Genomic DNA, 23,058 nt, shown 5'->3' with positions numbered 1-23,058 from the left:
AACCCCTGTTCATATCTCCTACCAGTGTATATGGACATCATAGAGGGGAGTCCCTGCTTGGAAGCGCCCCTTTGAGTCAAATGGAGATCCACGTGATGAGAGCAGATCATCCTCTGGCAGGTCTGTTCATTACATTGATGCCAGTTCATTGGCCACCATGAAATGTCTTAGTGAAACAACCACTTTAAAGGGATTATACCAAGACTGGAAGTTACCTCTTATCCACAACATAGGGGATACCTTTGTGATTGGTGGGGGTCCGACTGCTGGAACCCCCCTCCCCCACTGATCCTGAGAAGAGGAGTCCCAAAGAGTGCTGGAGATAAAAAGAATGCGGTGATTTAGAAATCCCATCTAACCATATGTTATTCACAGTAGAATATAGAAAACATAACCATGCTGCCGGTCTCTAATGCAGCCGCGCGCTACAGCTGTCTTGGCAGCCGAAAAATTATAGTAAAGCAGTTTTTTTGTATTTTGGGAATTGCTGTGATTGACGCATTCAGTAGTGCTTTTTATCCCTTAAATGGGGAAAATTGGCTTCTGCCTCTTTGGGGTTTATTTTTACTTCTTCTGGATCAACATTGTGGGGGGTGGGGTGGGGAATAGGCCGAACTGGATGGGCATACGTATTTTTTCAGTCTTACCATTTTACTATCCGAAGGTCAAAATGTTTGTGACTGAATCGATTGAATGATCTATGCGGTTCCAGAATCTACTTCCTTTTGGGCATTCCCACCATACATGATGCATCGTATCCAACTGTCTACACATTGGGGCAAAGCTTCCAGAGAAATAGGAGCTAGTCTTGTTGGTACCATATACCATCTCAACAAAACCTTCCGCCTATCCTCCAGTTTAGATATGGCTTGATTCATATAATCCCAACCTTCTATGTCTATTGGTTTCCCAATGTCGGAATCCCATTTAAACATACTTTGCAAAGGAAACACCTTAGCAACTATACCAAATGTATACAGAAAGTAGAGAGCAGATTAGAGGGAGTGTGCTGAAGGATCTGACTGCACAGGGTACATGTGGGTCTGCATAGGAGCTGTGCACACAGAATGGTAGAATATACTTAAAGGAAACCTGTAACAGTGCTGCTATAGAGAATCCAGTAGCGCTATAAAACACTGTTATAGGTTCAACAGGACCTTTTATAATCCTCTGTCAACGTTTTCCCGCCCTGTATGCAAACAGTGTCAAAAGAGTCCGATTTTTGAAAGAGTCAAATTTTGTCTACTGTCCTTGTCCAGGCACACCTGTAGGGTTTGAAGGACAGGCATGCCAATTTCTGTCTTCTGAAATATTGTGCAGATGATGTGCCAAGCGATTCAGCACATACAGAATGGGAGGGATTGGGCTAAGCAGCAGCACATGTGAAAAAGACTTCGGTATACTAATAGATCATAGACTGAACATGAGTCAACAATGTGATGCAGCAGCCAAAAGGCAAACAGAATTCTGGGATGTATTAAGAGAAGCATAGATTCTAGATCACGTGAGGTCATTATCCCCTCTACTCTTCCTTAGTCAGACCTCATCTGGAATACTGGGTCCAATTCTGGGCCCCCCACTTTAAAAAGATATAGACAAACTGGAGCAAGTTCAGAGAAGAGTTACCAAGATGGTGAGCGGTCTGCAAATCATGTCCTATGAGGAACGGTTAAAGGATCTGGGAATGTTTAGCAGAAGAGAAGGCTGAGAGGAGACTTAATAGCTGTCTACAAATATCTGAAGGGCTGTCACAGTGCAGAGGGATCAGCCCTATTCTCATCTGCACAAGGAAAGACTAGAAGCAATGGGAGGAAACTGAAAGGGAGGAGACACAGGTTAGATATTAGGCAGTGAGGGGGATCAATGAGTGGAACAGGTTACCATGGGAGGTGGGGAGTTCTCCTTCAATGGAAGTCTTCAGAAGCTGGACAGACATCTGTCTGGGATGATTTAGTGAACGGAGCAGGGGGTTGGACCCGATCACCCTGGAGGTCCCTTCCAACCATTCTATGATTCCTGCGTATTAGCCCTCTCCTGGACCCTCAGTGACTTCCTATACTGCCCTGCCCATGCACTCAGTTGGCCAATAGTGTATCACGTGACATGCAGTCCAGCATTCCCCCCCCCCCCCCCCCGTTATCAGCAGCTTTAGTGCTACAAATGTAACTAAGCCACCAAACTCCACTGTTGCACCAGTGGTTGTGCTGTTATAAGGGGCAGGGGGATAATTCTTCTGCAAACAGGGACCACCAGTAGACATTTCGGGCTACACCTCCTGACTGATTCCCCGATGATCTGCTTCTAGCACAAGCTTGTGTGTGTCTTTCCACTTTTCCCGATTGCTAAGACAGGGATAATGTCCTTTATTATGCATGCAACTTTTTTGTTTGACCAGCTGCCAGATATCCAGCCCTCCTTGTGGGTGCATCAAAGGTCCTTACTCAGAACTACTCATATGTGCTTGCGCTATAGTTATTGCTCTATGTGCATGCGCGTGATTTCCATTGGAAGTGAAGAAAAAAGCGGGGGGCGTTGTGGAATGCAGTTTGAAGGGTTGGGTTTGGGCTGGATTAGAGGAGTTACGGGACTTAATTGTAATATCGGGCGGGAAATGTAAAATACAGAATACCGGAGTGACAGCAAGTTCATAAGCATTACTAATGACAGCTTTGCAATGGTCATGGTGGCTACACAATGGTAAGTGCATCGTAATCTGACAGGATCTGGACATAGTCTAATATGGTGGCTTAGAAATTGGGAACCGCCGAACCTGTAAGTGGACATTCTGCTCTGTTTTTCTCCTTCCTCTGCTTTTGCCAATAACTGCTTAATTTGCTGGACTGTAGATGAAGCCATCAGAGAAGACGCCAATGATATCTTCTGCTTTGTATTTCAGTCACAGCCCTTCGAAGGAATTCCCTTCAAGCAATGTGCTGTAGTTGGAAACGGCGGAATATTAACGAATAGCAGCTGCGGAGCTGAAATCGATCAGTCCGATTTTGTCTTTAGGTAAGAAAAAACTAAGTTATCATTTTATTTCAATTCAAACTAAAGCCGCTTTCACACGGGCGACAAAATCACACGATTTTCTTGCAATTCGACTGCTACAAATCTCATGTATGTGAAGCCCAGGTGCAGCGTTCCGTAGGGAGACCCCGGACACTTGACATATGCGGGGCGCTGGGAGGGTAGAGTGCTGACTTGCCACGGTGGCACTTACCATGCGCCTTCCTGGAGGGACACACGCAGCAAGAGCCAGAGTAGCACTGCAACCCAACAAATGGAGAGAACAGGGAAACATTTGTCATGTGTGACGCCACCGCTCCTACACACACCGGTATGACCCTCGGCGGATAAGAAATTCAGCCACAGACAGTCCTTAGTACCACGGGTCTCTGGAGACAGTGAGGCCCGGCATAAACTTTACTTGAATAAAGAATAAACAATACAAGGCAGTTCAGTTGTAGCCTTCACAGTGCAGGCAAATGAATAGACTTCAGAATGTAATGCCTCTTACAGGCTCAAAGACACACATGTGTGAACAGAGATTATCTTGTAGTACCTCCACCCAGCCCTGGAGGCGCATGGGTGTGACAATCAAAGGGTGTACCTTTACGCGGTGATCCAGACTTCAGACGGCCATGTAGGAAAAGCAGAAGATTAGATAATACCTCTGCACTGATAATACCTCTGCACTGACCTTGAAAGAAAGTTTTTACTCACAGATGCTCTCTCTTGGGGCTCACTCCATTAACACTCATTCGCATGCAAAATGAAAAATCTCTCCTCCTCCTCCATGCTTCAGCACATGAGGGCTAAAGGTGCCCCCATGTACCTGGACCTCCTAAACAGCACCAGACATGGACTTCTTCCCACTCTCAATCACTCACATTTATTGGCTCCTCTCATACCACATGACATGACAAACTTGATACATTTACATGCAGGCTTTAGATTTTACAAACATTAAAGGGGTTGTCCCGCGCCGAAACGGGGTTTTTTTTTTTCAATAGCCCCACCGTTCGGCGCGAGACAAACCCGATGCAGACGTTTAAAAAAAGAAACGGATAGTACTTACCCGAATCCCCGCGCTCCGGTGACTTCTTACTTACCTTGCGAAGATGGCCGCCGGGATCTTCACCCTCGGTGAACCGCAGGTATTCTGTGCGGTCCATTGCCGATTCCAGCCTCCTGATTGGCTGGAATCGACACACGTGACGGGGTGGAGCTACGAGGAGCCGCTCTCCGGCACGAGCGGCCCCATTTAACACAGAGAAGACCGGACTGCGCAAGCGCGTCTAATCGGGCGATTAGACGCTGAAGATTAGACGGCACCATGGAGACGAGGACGCCAGCAACGGAACAGGTAAGTGAATAACTTCTGTATGGCTCATAATTAATGCACAATGTACATTACAAAGTATTAGAAGTGTATACCCCCACTTTGTTTCGCGGGACAACCCCTTTAACCTCTGAATTGGTGCAGCTGTGCAACACACATACCAGATATGACAAGACAGATTTTGCACAGTGCATCTACATAGGACATACATGTATGACATTTATGAAGGGAACCAGGATGATGTACTGGGTCACTACACGGGTTTTCCATTGGGTTCCTTCACATTAGTGATGTTTTGTAGGCTGCTACATTGCGAGAAGAAAAGAAAACATGGCATGCTGAATTTTGCTGCGATTTGCGATGTTTTACAGCACGTTTCCCTATGGAAGCTTCCTTTGTCTTGCATCGCATCGCACAGAATTGCGGTTTTCGTGCCATGAGATGCAACTTTTACAGTAGGAAGTCCTACTGTTTGTCCCTAAAATAAGCCCTAGCTGCATTAAAAAAATAAAACAAAAAACAATACATCATCTAAGAGGCGCTGTCCGGACCGCCGCACTTCTCCTCCGGCAGTTCCACCACACTTGTTTGTAGTCTTCAAACGACACTTCCTGGTGAGGGGGTTCATAAATCCTACCTCCAGGAAGCATTGAGTCTGATTGGTTCTCAAGTGCCGCAGCTCAGCCAATCACTGCAGCGCTCGATGAACCAATCACAGCCATCTAGAGATGAGCGAGCATACTCGCTAAGGACAATTACTCAATCGAGCATTGTCCCTAGCGAGTATCTCCCCGCTCGGCAGAGAAGGTTCGGCTGCCAGCACGGGTGACAGGTGAGTTGCGGCCATGAGCAGAGGGGAGCGAGGGGGGGGGGAGAGAGGGATCTCTCCTCCTTTTCTCCCTGCTTTCCCCCGCCGCTCCCCGCTCCCACCCCCCCCCCCCCCGAATCTTTGCTCCCGAGCGGGCAGGTACTCGCTCATCTCTACACCCATCACATTGACATGGGTCCCCCGTTCCTGAGATTGGCAAGGGTCTCAGTGGTAAGATTCTCACCGACCAGCAAGCTAGTCCCTATTCAGTAGATAACTTGTGATTCTAGTACAATCCCTTTAAGTATCTAACTAGGTCTGTGTAAAGGTCTAAGGACCTATAGGGTACAGAGTACCTTGAAAATTTGCATTTGGGGGACTAGTGGGAAAGCATTACCGACCCGATTATGTCACCCTAGTAGCGCCATTTCCCTAGTTATGGAAATTTGCACTGAGTTTAACTTTAAAAACAAAAAAAGCCTAAAAAATGTTCAAATAGAAAATGATTTGAGGAGTTTCTATTCTTGCCGTAAATCTGATTTAAGGATATGAACTCATCAGTGACGGTTCTGCCGTTGGGCAAACGTTAAATAAAACAAGGAGATGGACGATCCTTTATGAGGTGTAATAAATGAGGGCAGTAAAAGTAGCAGCTGGGTTGTTTTTCTGGATCTGCTGGGTAAGCATCACTATTTACGAGTCCTATTAATTTCGGTAACGTCCTTCTCTGGACGGGGGCGCTGCTCATCTGCACACCACAATTTAGGGAGATAAAACAGTCTGATTTATTTCTGATGGTGGCCGCTCCTCCCGCTGTAAATCTTTACCTTGTAATGATCTGTGAGATTAAGGAACACTTGAGATCTGAGACGCATTAAGTCATTGTCCTTTGCTTTGTTCTTGAAGAACTAACAACTTTACGATTCATCTCCATAACTCCAGCAATTTATGATGTATTAAGTAGAGATGAGTCTCACTTATCCCATGAATTGTGAACTATGCTAAATTATGGCGGCGAGAGAAAGCGTGCGCGCTGCTAATATGGACTGCGAGGACGGCGGGTAAATAAACAACGCCCTAATTGGAGAGTTCTCTGCTTCTATGATCTGATTAGAGAGCGGAAGAAAAATGTACTCTGTAACTTTGAAGTTATAGCAAGTCTAAAACAATAGTGGTAATTGGTATTGAGGTATGCAGTGAACGGCCACTGCATTACACATCCCGATCTAGTAACGCACTGGACCTCCTTTGCCCTTCAGAAGCGCAGAAATTCATTGTGGCGTCCCCCCCATTACTCTACCTCTACCAGGAAGGATCATCGATACCTGCCGTTTGCACCAAATTCTGACCTCCCATCCAGGGGCATAGCTAAAGGCTCATGGGCCCGAGTGCAAAAGTTTATCTTGGGGGCCCCCCAACTTCTCTTAACTCCTTAATGCTGAGACGTAACTTGAAGCTCCTGGGCCCCAATGTAAAACCTGTAACAGGGCCCCCAACGATAATGCTTTATTCATAGTCCTAGGCTTACTATATGGGGAAAAGAGGTCTTATGGGCCCCTTAAGGCTCCTGGGCCTGGGTGCAACTGCTTCCCCTACATCCCCTGTCGTTACACCAGTGCTCCCATCAGCACGGGGCAACAGAAATCTGGATCCATCTGACCAGGTGATGTTTTTCCGCTGCTCGGTGATACGATTTTTGAGCTCTTTTGCCCCCCTGGAGTCTCGTCTTTTTGTTTCCCTTGGACACAATCGTGCTTGAATTGGTCGTTTGCTGTAATAGCCCATCTGTGCTAAGGAACACTGAGTTGTGCATTCGGACACATTAGTTGGAGCACCACAGATAAACTCGGCTACAATTTGTTTGAGTGTGCAGCTGTTTATCAGAACAATTCCTGACATCCTCCTCTGACCCCTTTCGTTGATGAGTTGTTTTCGTCCACAGTATCCCCTGGATGTTTTTCCTCAATCACGCCATTCTTGCATACCTGGGAATCCCTTAGACTCTGCTCCCAAGTTTAGGCAAAGTTAAATAGGTAGCAGCCCAGTGGGTCCACGTCATATTGGGTAAGGGGTGTGAAAATGGCAGGGGGACTTTCTTGGCATAATTGTTTGCCGGCTCCAATAGAACGTGGTTCTTTACGGTTAGAGTGGTGAAACATTGGATTGCGCTGCTACAAGAGGTAGTTATGCCTTGTGTGTCAGAAAGAATTAGACGTTTCTAATGTGACTCACGGTGCTGAGCATTACGATTATAGTTATAACCTTACAGAAATAAGTAGAATTAAAAGTACACTACAGGAAACCACTAAAGCCTGCCGTGTTCCGAGAAAAGACCTTTATTATGTGTCCACAGGTGATAAATGGATGATTGCTGGGGGCCCTCCTGCTAGAACACTCAACTAAACGCTTTGTCAAAGAAATCAAGCACCTAGAAGGAGTTTGCTGCAAAATGCAAATGATGATGCAGCGTGCCATAGGGAGACCCCGGGCACCTGACATACATGGGGGAGCTGGAGGGTAGAGTGCGGGCGTGTCACGGTGGCACTTACCAACTCATTCCCGATGGCGCACACGCAGCCAAGGCCACAGTGTCACTGCAGGCCACCCAAAGACACCACTAGGATAGGGAATGCCAATAAACAGGATGATGAGGGTTGTAGTTGTCACGGGTGACGCCACGCACCGGTATGCTACTTGGCAGAGAATAATCAGACAGTTCTTTAGTACCCCGGCTCCCCAGGAACGGTTAGGGCCCGGTAAAGTTTTACTATTGATAAACTTGCAGTAAACCGTTATCACAAGGCAGTTTAGGTGCAGTGAATACAATGCAGGCAAGTCAGGAGGCTGGAGGTCAGGGAGGAAACACGGGATGACACCGGTCCCGCAGTCCACGTTATCTGTCTGGTACCTCTCCTGGAAGGGGAACACTCCGGTGGAAGAAAAGGGGTAGGGATCACTCCACAGACACTCTGACAGTAATCACTGACTATCACCCAGCCCTGGAGACACGTGGCTGTACTAAGTAGTGTACTTCTACACGGAGATCCTGGATCTGGACGGTCGGGTAGGGAAACTTAAAAACTTTACTTAGTACCTCAGCACTGGTTACGTCTTACAGAATTACTTACAAATGCTCTCTCTTATACCTGGGACTCACTCCACTCACAACCAGAATTCAGACGCTACGGGATATCTCTCCTCAGCTACCATCTTCACCACAAGGAAGCTAAAGGTGCACCTTTAGCTTCCATGTGGCTCTGTTAGGTGGCAGACAAGATGGAACACAAGTTGCAGATGAAGACCACCCTTTCCCACTCTCAAGCACTCCTACTTATACCTTCTCTTACACCACATGACATGACAAACTGGTTACATTTACATGCAGGCAATGATTTTATTGAAGTTAACCTCTCAAGTGCTGCAACTGTGCAACACACACACTGGATATGACAAGACAGGCTTGCGCAGTGCATCTACATGAGACAAACATGTATGACATTTATGGAGGGGACCAGGATGGTGTGCTGGGCCACTACAATGAATTGTTGTGATTAGATGGATGGTCTTGCCACCTGAGGCCCTAAAACCGGTTCCCCCCTTGGCCTATAAGAGGCTCTCGGAGGCTCCTTGTGTGTAGTGACCTCTTCTTCCGCTTGTGTAGAGCTTGTTGGCCACTAGACGCCTCTATGACGCAGAGACCAGATGTCACCGCGTTACTAGAGCCTGAGAGGGGCGCATTATTGTGATGTGAGAAGCTGGGTGGTCGTATGGATGAATTGTCCCCCACCGGCCGTTCTGACAAGACTGTTAGGAGGTGCTGGGACCAGTGAATGGGGGCACACAAGGTGACCGGGCTCAGGACCCCCGACAGACCACCAGTAGAGAGGAGTGTCTGACCAGACTGTTAGGAGGTGCTGGGACCAGTGAATGGGGGCACACAAGGTGACCGGGCTCAGGACCCCCGACAGACCACCAGTAGAGAGGAGTGTCTGACCAGACTGTTAGGAGGTGCTGGGACCAGTGAATGGGGGCACACAAGGTGAGCGGGCTCAGGACCCCCGACAGACCACCAGTAGAGAGGAGTGTCTGACCAGACTGTTAGGAGGTGTTGGGACCAGTGGATGTGTGAGGGCACACAAGGTGACCGGGCTCAGGACGCCCCCTACAGACCACCAGTAGAGAGGAGAGTCTGATTATCCCACAAGTAAGAGCAGCTCCAACTGTTTCATTGTCCGCCATCCAGAGACAGTTGGCACCAGCGTTATACCCCTGTGTCTGCTGGAACCATTTCCAGGTGCTCAACTGAAGGAAATTTGGTCTCATGGCGCCTACTGCGTGTTCTGCCTTTGACACCCACTGCCGCCTCCACTTGCAGGGGTGCTATGAATAACAAAACTGGCCGTTACAGAGTGGAACCGGGTTGTCTTCAACAATGATTCAAACTAAACAGGTCTAGTTTGGGCACTGATGATGGCCTTGTTCATGTCTGGAGACCTAGGGGTGAGCTCCTCAATCCTGCCTTTGTTGTGGAGTGGAACACTGCCCCCTGCTGGTGTAATGGTTATGGCAGACTGTCAGTCACCCTTAGTACTGGTACGAGGTTGTTGTGATCGTGACCAAGGCGGACTTGAGTACGCACAGGTTGCACACAATATTCACACAGGTTTCAGGCAACTGACCCTGTAGTAGCAGGAGGTTGACATGGCCCTACCTAAGCAGGGACATTGCCCCAATAAGGGCAGCCCAGTGGTCTTCGGATCTGGGCCCTAGCTGATCCTAGGAGTCACGCGCCAGAACAGGATGCATTCACATGCCACATGACAGGGACTGAACAACAGGACACACAGAGCCAGAATACACAGCATACAGCAGCCACAATACAAACACTAATAGCAGATGATAAGCTGAATATAAATGTGAGGTGTTAGTTGACCTTTGTACAAAACATGAAAGCTAGCGGGCCACTTCACGACTCCTAGTTATACTGCTAGTCTCTACACTAAGTAGGAGTCCAGCAGAACCGGACACAGTTCACACAGCATGCTGCAACAGGACAGGAACAGAGCACAGATCACACAGCAAACTAACACAAAACTGACAGAATATAAATGAACAAACGGACATGAACCTCAAGGCACAGATCACACAGCATGCTGCAACAAAACACAGATAGCAGGCCACACAGCAAACTTCAACAGACAAGGATTCATGATTGCTCACCCTAGAGGCCATACAGAGACTGACCAGGAGCTGGGTTTATATGTGAGCACAGACCCAGGAGATTGGCTAGCAGGAAGTACCACACCCAGCCAGCTCAATCAATTAAACCTGTGAGGGCTGTGCTGCTAGGAAGCTTAGAACTACAGATCCCAGCAGCACACGTAACAGAGGCATAATGTCAGCTCAACAATATTTTCAGGACCTCTTGCAGCCACATGTGTTGCCTCTTAAGGCAAGGCTTCTAGCAGGATAATACTTGGCTGCACATTGTATAATATTGTATTTCTCAAGAAAGGGATCCAGGCCCCTCTTATACTCTTTTATCGAATTTGCCATCACCGCATCCTCAGGCAGAGAGTTCCATAGTCTCACTGCTCTTACACTAAAGAACCCCCTTCTCTGTTGGTGTAGAAACCTTCTTTCCTCTAGACGCAGAGAGCGCCCCCTTGTTACTGTCACAGTCCTGGGTATAAAGAGATGATGGGGGAGATCTCTGTACTGACCCCGGATATATTACATATAGTTATTAGAGCGCCCCCTTGTTACAATCCTGGGTATAATAGATGATGGGAGAGATCTCTGTTTTGACCACTGATCTATTTACGTATACTTAGTTATTAGGTCGCCCCTCAGCCACCTTTTTTCTAAACTAAATAATCCCAATATTGATAACCTCTCTGGGTATTGTAGTCCACCCATTCCATTTATCACTTTAGTTGCCCCCTTTGTACCCGTTTAAGCTCTGATATGTCCAAAAACTGTCTACAATATTCCATTTGTGGTCTCCCAGTGACTTGTAGAGAGGAAGAACAATGTTCTCATCATGCGCCCCGATACATCTTCTGGTGCACCCCATGATCCTATTTGCCTTTGCAGCAGCTGCCTGACACTGGTTGCTCCAGTTGAGCTTACAGTTAAGTAAAACCCTGAGTCCTTTTCTATGCCAGTGTCCCCAGTGGTTTCCCATTTAGTGTGCAATGGTGGCCTATACTTCCTCTGCCCATGCGCAGAACCTTACATTTATCAGCGCAGAATCTCATTTCCCATTTCTATGCCTCCAACTTATCCAGATCCTCTTGCAATCACCTTATATAGTGACATTTTTTGAGTATTGTATGATGACACTAGCGTTGCCTGGGTTTCCACTTCTACACATTTCAGGAAATTTCTTGGTGTGACAGTAGCTACATATTTGGTCTATTTGTGCAATAGTCCTTGTAAGAATCGTGTTGAAGACCTTCCAGCAAAAATCAAAATGCCTTACCAGCCTTGATGCGCTTGCCTCTGTCTTTATTAGGGATGAGCGAGTATACTCGCTAAGGCACTACTCATCCGAGTAATGTGCTTTAGCCGAGTATCTCCCTGCTTGTCCCTAAAGATTCGGGAGCCGCCGCAGCTGACAGGTGAGTTGCGGCGGGGAGCAGGGGAGAGCTGGCGGGAGAGAGGGAGAGAGAGATCTCCCCTCCGTTCCTCCCCGCTCTCCCCCGCAGCTCCCCGCCCCGCGCCAGCCCCCGAATCTTCAAGGACGAGCAGAGAGATACTCCGCTAAAGCACATTACTCGAGCGAGTAGTGCTTTAGCGAGTATACTCGCTCATCTCTAGTCTTTATCTTTTAGAATTCAGGCCTAATGCTGTTCTAGGTCTCTGCAGCCCTTGAGGTCCTGGCTCTTTCCTGCAATACTAAGTCAGGCCTCACACTGTTCCATCATTTCTAACACCCTTGACATGTTGGCTCTTCTCCTCTCTTTAGGATTCGAGATCTCTGCAGCCCTTGATGTCCTGGCTGTTCTCCACTCATTTTTAACTTTTTGCTCACATTATTCGTTCGTCTCACTCGCTCACTGAAATTATACTTTGTTTGCTTTCGGCTGGACTTGTCGAATAGATTTCCATTTTTCGGAGTCATTCCAGATCCATCACACACCTCAAATATTCAACACTCTGAATCAGAAGGCATCTTATTTCACCATAGATTATACAACAGGCCTCATTTATTGAAACTGTAAAAAAAATACTGCGTTTGTTGCACATAGCAACCAATCATCATTCCATAAGCTGCTCTAGTAAAATAAAAGCTGTACTCTGATTGGCTGCTATGAGCCCCCTGGTATTTTAAATTGAATCATTAAGAATATGTCTACCAAGTTGAGATCCATCAAGTCATGTAGGAGCCTATGAAGAACACAGAAACAAGTATACAAACAAGTTTGCATATATATATATATACACACTGTAGATTGTTTGGGTATTGTATTGTGGTATTGATTGGGAACCATCTAGTGCTTTTTGGGCACAGTATGCATATTTTTGGTCATTGAGTAGTGTTACTTGAAGGTTAATCATGGTGATTTTGCTACTGTCTGATAGCCTTCATTTCATTGTAGCCTTCTAAATACTTTCCTCCTTTATATCCGTTGACACTTGAGAATTAGAGGGGTTGTACAAAAATACAATGTTATCCACAAGATAGGGGAGAACTTACCGATCTGCGGGGCTCTAACCGTTGGGACCCCCAGTGATTCCAAGAATGAGAACCCGAAAGGTCTTTGCGTCTATGAAGCTACAGCTTTACGTGTTTCAGTGGGAGCACCAGAGATTGCTCAGCGGGTGAACTCGGCTATCTACAGGGCTTCCGCTGAAATGAATGTAGCGGCTTCTTGGATGTGTGACCACCACTCCAGCCATGCGGGGACCTTTAGCTTTATAGCTCTTGTTGGCCTTCAGAAATGATGAATCACTGCGGGTTTTTCCATTTGTATAAGACCTGAGTCCATTGATTTCCAGCTGCCCTCTTTCTTCTAGGTGTAACCTCCCACCCATCTGGGGGAATGCCGTTGCTGATGTTGGAAATAAGACGGACCTGGTTACAGTCAACCCAAGTATCATTGCTCTGAAGTAAGTGTTGGAGCCCTATGTATCCCACCGATTACTTATCCCCTTCCATTATATGAGTTTATAAGGGGGTCAAAGAGGTTGACCCTCTGAACATAGAAGAGTTGTCGTGGATGGACATGGTGAAATGTATGTTTGTACGGAGTTCGCTAGTTTGTGTGTATATGTGAGCTACAAAGTGTATGAATGGGTCCATAATCTCGGTAGTTTCTGGTATTGCTGAGTACTAAAGGTACGTCTGGACATTACTGTCTATGTATAAAGTATAATATATAGCTGTGAATTGAGATCGTAGAGCGTAATATATGTAATCAAGCCTTCATATGAGAAGTGTAATACGTAGACGCCATACCATAATGTATAGGTACTGCAGAGAGGGATGAATAATCTATAGCAGATGGGGGTGAGCGTGACTACGTAGTTGCGCCAGAACTGGTTTTTGTTTTTTTTCTAAGACTTTTCAAACTCCGTACTAGTGCGTGCAAGTTGGACAAAAAAAAAGCTGGAGGATTGGTCCTGCCCTGAACTTCTCGCACGTAGTAGAGCGAGAATACCGCTAGTGACAAGTAAAGCCTTGCAATCAGTGGTTTTGAGTCGTCCAGTCATGCGGCCGTGATTATCACGCCCATCTGTTTTAGCTCTCAAGCCCTCGTTCTCACAGGCGTACTTGCGCACGTAATATGCAGTGAATAGAACCCTTTGATTTCAATGTTCGATCATGTGAAAAAATACGCAGCGTGAAAAAATAAGCGCTGCAGAATAAGTTGGCGCTATAGAAACAAAGATTTATTATTATTATTTTGGTGCATGTTACGCGCCACAATAGGCCATTGAAGTGAATAGGTCAGGGCAGATACTGAGTGAATACACAGGGAACCTGCATATTCGCTGCGGATCAATGGGATCTTTTGTGTGGGCAAATACACAGTATATTTGTGCATACAAAGACCTGCAGGAGCGGCGAAACAAGAAGGTAGATGCCGTTTTGGTTGCGTAAATATTACCACCACTTATGAAAGGCCATGGCAACCCATCAGCTCTCTGCAATTTCTTGGCAGAGGGCTGTTAACCTCATTGATCACAGCATGTAAGGAGTTAACAATAGGGATCAGTGTTCTTACCGATCCCTGCTGGCTTCTGCAGTGGATGATGCAGGCTCAGCTCCTGAGCCCACACTATTCATATGACACAAATATACATCATTTTGTGGCAACTCCTTCTAACCCAAGACGTGTATATATGTCCTGTGGTGGAAAGGGGTTAATTGCATTCTTTTCGTCAGTGGCACCCTATTCATACTACTTCCTCTGTCTACCCCTTGCCCCGCCCCTGCGCATCAGTCAGGTCACACCTCCGCTCAGTGAAGATGAATACTGGGATCGGATTGGTTCTTATGATGCTGCGTCTTATAAACGAGGCCCATTATCTCTAGGACTTAGATGATTGGACGGCCGTAGTAAAGTATGATTAGCACAATTCTAGATTGTGATTAATAATTAGTGATGAGAGTCCAGATTATCCTTCAGCTGTGAAAGGGGCCAGACTGGAAGAATTTCTGGATTACAGAACTGCTTAAAAAAGTAAGGGCACACTTGCACATCCCAATATAACTCCAAGTCACTTGTACTTCGGGGATATCAATCTGTCCAGAAGTGACTGAATGGATCACATTTCACCTAGTTTGGTGCAAATGAAAATGACAACAGGAGCACCGGAGAGGCGGCAGCAAGAGACCCCATAAATAGAGACAATTCCTCACTCCTTCTCCTTCCTTACTGATTCTTCTCTAGTCCAGCATTTTGCTGGTGTCCTTTTCACTACCGGTACATGAGGCGCTACCCACAGCCCAATCCGGTTGTACAGGTAGTCCTGCTCTTCCAGGATGGTTCATCTATACGTGCCGGAGCAAGAAGGCTTCTGTGTCTGCCAGCACAGTCTCAGGGGCATGGCTTATCACAATATATGTTTTTACCTCTGTTATTCTAGTGGTCAAAAAAAGTGGTCCCACTAGTACTGGTGCCTCTAGTATTAGCCCCAGTAGGGATACTGGCCCAAAAGTAATAGTGCCCCCAGTAGTTGCTCCAGTAGTAACATCACCCCAGTGGTAATGGTGCCTCCAGTTGTGGCCCAAATAGTAATACACCTCCAAAAGTAATAGTGTCCCCAGTAGTGGCCCTAACAGTAATAAAGCCCTTGTAGTAATAGGGCCCCCCATCCGAAACCTCCGGCTGGGCAGCAACCATGCATTATTAAGTATTTCACTCCCTTTCTCCCTCTCTAGTTCCCGTTTGGCCAGCGCTGCTTTAATCCGAGGGTGTGACCCTTGGCTTCTCCTTCCCTCCCACATCATCTGCGTCCTGCACATCCTGTTCGCATGGGGGTCACACCCTCTGATTACAGCAGTACTAGCCCAACGGGAGCTAGAGAGGAAGAAAGTGAGTGAAATACTTGACAATGTGTGGTTCCTGCTGAGCCAGAGATGTTATCCGCAATTATCTTTTATAGGCCATTATTATGGCCAGTAAAAAATAAATACCGGCACCGACTGCCGACTTAATTACTGGGCGGGTCGTGAGTCACCAGCCGGGTGGCAACCTTAATTACACAAAGTCAGCTGTACAGAGCTGTGGAAGGGTGTCAACCCAACATCAGGACTGGAGGAATAGGAGGAGGGCCGCCAGAGGTCTACAACAAGACCTCCGGCGGGCTGCTGACCAAATGTCATACACTTACCCCATCCTGCTACATCCTGTAGTGGGAAGCCCAACATTGTGCAGTTCGATGGGCATTCACCAATTCTGGGTTATCTAGATCTTTCAATTGGTTGATGATTTTGGATTCCGCTGACCACGGACTTTATTCTCAACGAAGTACATCATTTATATCAGTACAGATTTTGAACTGGATCCTTTGTTCTTCGAGATGCGTTGCCCAATTTAAGTGCCCCTTATATTTTTTTTTGAACAGTCTATAACAGACAAGTTTACCTTATTAAATGACGTCTCTTTTATGTTTGCAGGTATGGAAAGCTTAGCGAAATGAAAACAGCCTTCCTGAGGAACCTGACAAGTTACGGCTATGCGTTCCTCTTATTACCTGCATTTTCCTACAGCAGTAACACGGCCATCTCGTTCGAGGTTCATCATTTACTGAAGAAATACCAAGCGAAGCAAAGAGCTATTTTTTTCCATCCCAATTATCTTAAAAGCCTGGCTCAGTTTTGGAGGGGGAGGGGGGTGAGGGCCTATCGGCTCTCCACTGGATTCATGATAACCAGCGCCGCCATAGAACTCTGCAAGGATGTCAAACTCTACGGATTCTGGCCTTTCTCCAAGAACCTGAACGGGAAACCAATTAGCCATCACTACTATGACAACCAGCTGCCAAAGCCCGGCTTTCATGCAATGCCCAAAGAATTTTATCAAGTCCTGCAACTCCATTACAAAGGGGTTCTCAAACTACAGATAGGAGCGTGCCAGAAGAGGTGAAGGCGGCCCACGTATCGCTCTGGTTGGATACGCCATTAATGCGGATTTCTGTGCCCTGCTGGAAATACAGAAAATGCTCTAATGAGGTCATACAGTGTTGTGCGCACGGACCGGTGGGGGTTCTGCGTCATACAACCGAAGCGGGCAACTGTTTTTTACCGCATGCATATAGGAACTGACAGTGGCAAAAAAACTAAGAGTTTGAATGAAATCACTTTATTTTGATTTTCTGTGTAAAAGAACGCAATGTGGCGCCTGGATTCTTGTGTCGGGGGGTGGAGCATTGCCGGAGCACTGCCGGATTACAGGCACCTCTAATCAGCAATGCGCCATTTTCTCTGCTGTATATTTTAACCTGGTCGGGGGTGAAAAAGTCGCACAGAAGGCGCTCTATTCATGAAACAAGTTAGCAATTTATGTTACTTTATTGTTACTTTCTTGAGCTATCGCTAGACACATATTGGAAGGGAGCGGGGGCGGGGGGGGGGGGGGTGAACTTTTTTGCACCAGAATTCTGGAGTACAAAAGTTGCAATTTTAGTGCAAGTGCCAAATTGATACTTTTTGAAGGTTTTCGCCAGACTAAATATAATTGACTACAGAAAGTGGTGTAAATTCCAGCTGATCTATTTCCGCTCGGGACGGCCGACACGCAGGAAGTTTATTAAGAGGCATGTGCCTGGGAATAACCTTGGCCCGCTCCACTTCGGGACTCACTTTACTTAGACCGGCATATAAAACATTGGTCTGAGGCCGTATTCACACGGAGGAGTTCAATGTGGTCAGTGACACCCAGACTGGTCTCGCTGCGAGTGTATGTGCGCGTGACATCATTTTCTGTTCTGTTTTTCCGTTTTTAATACGCGAGTATCATCAGAGATCGTCCACTTTTCACACGTGTCAAAAAAACACATTTTCACATTTGACACATTTTCATTCGTTCGTACGGGCTCTGCTTGGATCCGGGCCCTGGCGCTGGGCGATCCCCACCTACTAGCAGCATGTTCTATTTTCTGGCGCTTTTGTGCACCAAAAGTCCCCATAGAAGTCAATGAAGATGCACAAATGTATGCAAAATACGCAACGAGATGCGTGAAACACTGCGCAATTGTGTGGGAAAAAGAACACATCATCATGGAAGTCATTAGACTGATTAGCCATTTTAATTGGTACGTATTTTTTTGCCGCACGCAAATGCACATCCCTTGTAAAATACGCTGATGCATGCGCAAAAAAACATAGTTCATTCAGCAAAACCTTTAAATCCGCATACACTCGTGTGAAGCCAGGCTGAAGCATATGAATCAGTTTAATCTGATTACTAGATGTAACCGTGAACCTCGTTGCCTGAGATCCCGCCGATCCCGCGGTCGCCCTGTCGCCGGCACCACAAGCTTTATTGCTGCTCAAACCTCCTTTTTTATTGTTTGTAGTTTATTCTAGGGTTTCTTCTTAAAGGGATCCTGTCATTGAGCTTTGACAATGCAATCTACGATAAACCTTTAACGGCGCTGCCAATGATTCTTCCACAGCGCTCTCTGGTTTTGCAGTCCGTGCCGCGGTACCTTTACAATCTGCTTTTGAAGTTTTCCCGCGATGTATTCCAATAAGTAGAAAAGAGTCTGATGTCTCCCTCAGCGCCGCGCCCGGCACACCCTGTTCATGATTGGCACACATACTGATTTTTCTTCTTTGCGGTAATCCCGCACAGGTGCCATAGCGAACCCTGCCCGCGCCGCGCACCGCAGCTCTCCTTTACTGGCTGTAACTCCAGCGGCGTACTGCGCATGCGCCTTGAGGATCGTTACTCCCACTGCGTCCGAGGTCAGATGACTCTGGTAGTAGCGATCATCAAGGCTCCTGCGCAGTAGGAAGTCTCAGCAGGTAAGGGAGAGTTGAGGTGCGCGGCGCCTGTGCGGGTTTACAGTGAAGAAGAGTAATAAGCATGCGTACCAATCAAGAACAGGGCGGCCGGCGCTGAGGGAGAAATCTGACTCTCCACACTCTTTCTGGGAAAACCAAATTACAAGTCACATGACCGGTATTGTAGCCATTAGATGGTATAATTAGGTTTCCTGGATGCTGAGACTAGGAAGATAATTGAAGGAAATGAGTGATAAATGGTGAGTGTTTCATTAAATAAACTGTATTTAGCCATATAAACCATGCCCCCCCCCCCCCCACACACCGCACCGGAAAAAAATGAACCCTCAACTCAGTATCCTTGAATCATGAGAAGTGCAGATAAAGTTTACTGAAAGGAAAGAAAAAGTTTTATTCCCTGCATAAAGATATCTAATATTAGAGGCGTTCCCCACTTAGACAATCCCCACTTGTTAGAAGGCTTCTTTGACTCTACCACAGAGTACAGAATAAAGTTCTGATCATGCAACTGCCAGCGATCCTGAGATTGGCCCCCCCGAATCCCCCATGTGACTGGAGTGGCAATATGCTCCACCACCTCTCCATTCACTTCTGTGGGAGATGCGGAGATCAGTGCTTTCAGCAATCTCCCTCCGTCCCATAGAGGTTAATGGAGTGGTGGTCGAGCATGCTCACTACCACTCCATTCACAATGGGGCATTCAGGAGGGCCATTCTCGGGATCACTGGGGGTCCCAGCAGTTGTAGCCTCAGTGGTCAGACGTGGAGAGAGGAATATGTCTGGAGTAGGAAACCCCTTTAAGGATATCTGAAACGTCGTTGTTTTTTATTGTGTTCTTCTGTTGATTATCGTGTTATGACAAATAGGATGAATCGATATATTTATTTATTGTCGTGCCAAACAAGCTCAGGAACTCGGAGATTCAACTTCATGATGGAAATTGTTTACATTTTTTATGCTTTTAAAGAGACGTGAACTGTATTTTTGTTAGAACATGTACAGTAAATTATGAAAAAACTAAACCGGAAATCCAAATTAGTAACGGAAACAACAAAAACCGCCTATTCTCTATAACCGCCTTATGGTTGTGTACGGTGTGATGCTATTTGTATATAGAAGCGTTTTACTAACATTCCACTATTCACAATGACCAATGTACTAAAACCATCTGTCTGTGCCGTGAAGGTGACTCGCATTGCGTCCGGTCATGACTGAAGGCAGATACAGTCATGGGCGCTACTAGAGTTTATATGTTTAATACTGCTTATTATGTTGCATAGTGACCAGTAGACTTCCTCTCCAGTGACCACCAGGGCTTTACATAGCACCATGTGTACAGGGGTGGCATTGGGCCTGAAAAGACATTGATGCCCAAAATCCAATAGGCTGGCAAGAAAGCCTACAGATAGTAAAAAAAACATGCCATGTGAAATGTGGGTACAGGTAGGGTTACCCAGCTTAGGTGGGTTGGTGGATTTGGACTGGGTTGAGGATTTTGTATAATTAGGTTACGTTGCTTTACTTTCCTTAAAGGCCATGGAAACTTTGTGCATGAAAAGTCAACACACACACATGTTACACACACATGTTACACACACATGTTACTAAGTCCCTGCAGGAAAAAATGACACACATCTGTTTTTTACATTACATTTTCCTTCTCACGCCTTTATCCAGGCTCATACCTGGTTTGCAGCCTCTTAAACATTCAGATTTCTAGCTTGGAGGCATTCCCAGCACTGATCAGCTGGTCCGCCTCATGATCATGCATAATCTCAGCAACCACCCCCTTCTTTTAGAGGCTGTGTAGCATGACCACACCCACTCAATACTACACAGCTATCTCTCCATCCTCTCTCAGTTTCTGCTGCTCTCGTTCCCATCACTGTTGACAAGAGAAGATTCACCTGGAATGAAATACAGCCCCTGTAATAGTAGGTAGCTCTGCTCTGCTCTCCTCTTCCCCGACACTGTCACTTAGTCCTCTGTATTAGTAACTTTCTCTGCTCACTGTCCTCCTGGTCACCTTCACTAACCCGAAACTGTCATGCAGCGCTCTGTAATAGTAGCCTTTTCTGCTATTTGTATCCCAGATCCCCTCCACCATCACCCAGCACTGTCATTCAGCCCTCTGGAATAGCTCAATGGAAAAGGCAATGAATGCACCTTCACACAAGGGGAGCAGGCTAAGACAGCAGCGGTCAGTTTACTCTGACAGAACTTGCTAAGATTTTAGTCCTGCAGTCAGCAACGCCTTGGAAAACAATACTAGCATAGAAATTAAAGAGTCAGACATTTTTCACAAAAACCAAATACAAAAAGTCTTCATTTCCAAAAACACTTTTGTTGATTGAAAGAAAATAAAGTGTACAAAAATGTACCTAGCCTTTAAAGAGGTTAAGGAAGGCTTCAACAAAATGGCTGTCAGTTGTGCAACCTGTAGAAGCCCATCCAAGGGCAGGAGAATGCATCTTTAGATCAGAGAAGGAAGCTCGGGGATTCCTGTTAAACTGAATGATGAGCCTGACCGGAACACATACTGTGGAGGTACGACTTCAACTCCGACCCCCTTTGGTATAGAGATGCATTCTCTTGTCCTAGGGAGGATTCCACAAGCTGCAGTGATGGCGATCATCTTGTTGAATGGGTTAAACCCTTTAAAGGAGTTGGCCACTTTCTACTTCTGTTTTACTTATCTGACAACATTATGTTGTGTTTGACTAGCACAGCGCCATCCCATTCTTGAGCGCAGTCATCACAACGTTCCCATATCCCACCTAGCCACCAGCAGCCTTCACTGAAGAATGCGATATGCAATGTTATTGGAGGCTGATGATGGATGCATCAAGTCACCGAAAGTGCCATCAGCAGCCATGTTACATATGGGCACACAATGGTGACCAAGGGTCAAGCGACCAAAACTCAATGTGTAGCTCTGCAACCTCATACTGTTATTGAAGTCAATGGGGTTGTGGTGCGAGTCGCAGGTTGCTGTGACCAAGAAGATCGACACAACCTTCAACTTGTACCGTGTCTCTTTTGTCTTCACTAAAAGTGTGAGGTCGCAGGGCTACACGGCCATCTTTAGTTGCTTGACCCCTGAAATAGCCTTGTTGTTGTTGTCCCTGCACACATGTAAAGACATAAGTAGAAAGGGGCCAACTCCTTTAAATCCTAACCCTATGGAAAGTGATGTGTGGCTATTAGGATTGGGCAAGATTTCCTATTGGGGTTTGGCTATAACAGTGCAGTTACAGTTCCTCTGGTGCTGAATTGGACGCTCCTCAGGGGCTACACAGTGTGGGGTCACCCTCAGGGGCTGAACTGGGCGGGCATAGTTTCCAACCCACTAGAAGTCTATGGAGCTCAACTTCATTGCGTCTAAGGTCATTTATTAGGTAGAAGGGACGTGTTTTATAAAACAATAACGAGTAACCTATCAGCAGCTGCTTTGTACCCGCCATGTGCCAGTTGGTTGTTTACTTTAATGCCAACTCTATGGTCAAATGGAATGCTGTTAGTGGATACGCCCCGATGGTTGTTCTATATTTGTTAGCCGAATCACGACAAATCAGTTTTATATTTAGAATGCACAAAAGAAAGTGACGTTTGCGTTGTGTGTCAGTCGGCCCACGCGGACGGCGGCTGCAACCTGCAGATCTCCAGCTGTTGCAAAACTATAACTTCCCAGCATGACTTGACAGCAAGTTTTGCAACAGCTAAAAAGCAACAGGTTGGGGGCCGGCAGACAATATCTTGTTTTCTACACGGCCGGACATGCTGCACTCCCAGTATATGATGAGGGGTACATAGGAAGAGGTCGCTGTCACAATGATCTAAGGAGGCATAAAAGATCATTATCAGATAGGAGGAAATATAAAACTGCTTTCATGGATTTGATCTCGTTTGATTCACTAAACGAACGCTTAGAAATAAAGTTATTCAATTTCAAAAAATACTTTTTCATTGTATTTTTAACCAGACACTTAAGGCAACATGACAAAGTACCATTATACTGGGGGCTCATGTATCAGTGCACCATTATACTGGGGGCTCATGTATCAGTGCACCATTGTACCGGGGGCTCATGTATCAGTGCACCATTATACTGGGGGCTCATGTATCAGTGCACCATTATACTGGGGGCTCATGTATCAGTGCACCATTATACTGGGGGCTCATGTATCAGTGCACCATTATACTGGGGGCTCATGTATCAGTGCACCATTATACTGGGGGCTCATGTATCAGTACACCATTATACTGGGGGCTCATGTATCAGTGCACCATTATACTGGGGGCTCATGTATCAGTGCACCATTATACCGGGGGCTCATGTATCAGTGCACCATTATACTGGGGGCTCATGTATCAGTGCACCATTATACCGGGGACTCATGTATCAGTGCACCATTATACCGGGGA

The 23,058-nt window shown here is 46.4% G+C and overlaps 1 protein-coding gene across 1 annotated transcript in view; it reads left to right on the top strand.

The window, feature by feature from the left end:
* The window catches only part of ST8SIA6 (ST8 alpha-N-acetyl-neuraminide alpha-2,8-sialyltransferase 6), a 113,066-nt gene extending 95,845 nt beyond the window's left edge, over window positions 1–17,221 (top strand). The window contains exons 6-8 of the mRNA XM_066585017.1: window positions 2,897–3,009; window positions 13,173–13,265; window positions 16,282–17,221. Of these exons, the coding sequence (XP_066441114.1) occupies window positions 2,897–3,009; window positions 13,173–13,265; window positions 16,282–16,750 (675 nt within the window). The 3' untranslated portion in view covers window positions 16,751–17,221. The remainder of the gene's footprint in view (window positions 1–2,896; window positions 3,010–13,172; window positions 13,266–16,281) is intronic.
* Window positions 17,222–23,058: the final 5,837 nt, after the last annotated feature.

This window comes from Eleutherodactylus coqui, chromosome 12 (genome assembly GCF_035609145.1).
Source record: "Eleutherodactylus coqui strain aEleCoq1 chromosome 12, aEleCoq1.hap1, whole genome shotgun sequence".
Classification (NCBI taxonomy): Eukaryota; Metazoa; Chordata; class Amphibia; order Anura; family Eleutherodactylidae; genus Eleutherodactylus; species Eleutherodactylus coqui.
Note: the sequence above shows the minus strand (reverse complement) of the source record. Positions and strands in the feature narration are given on the sequence as shown.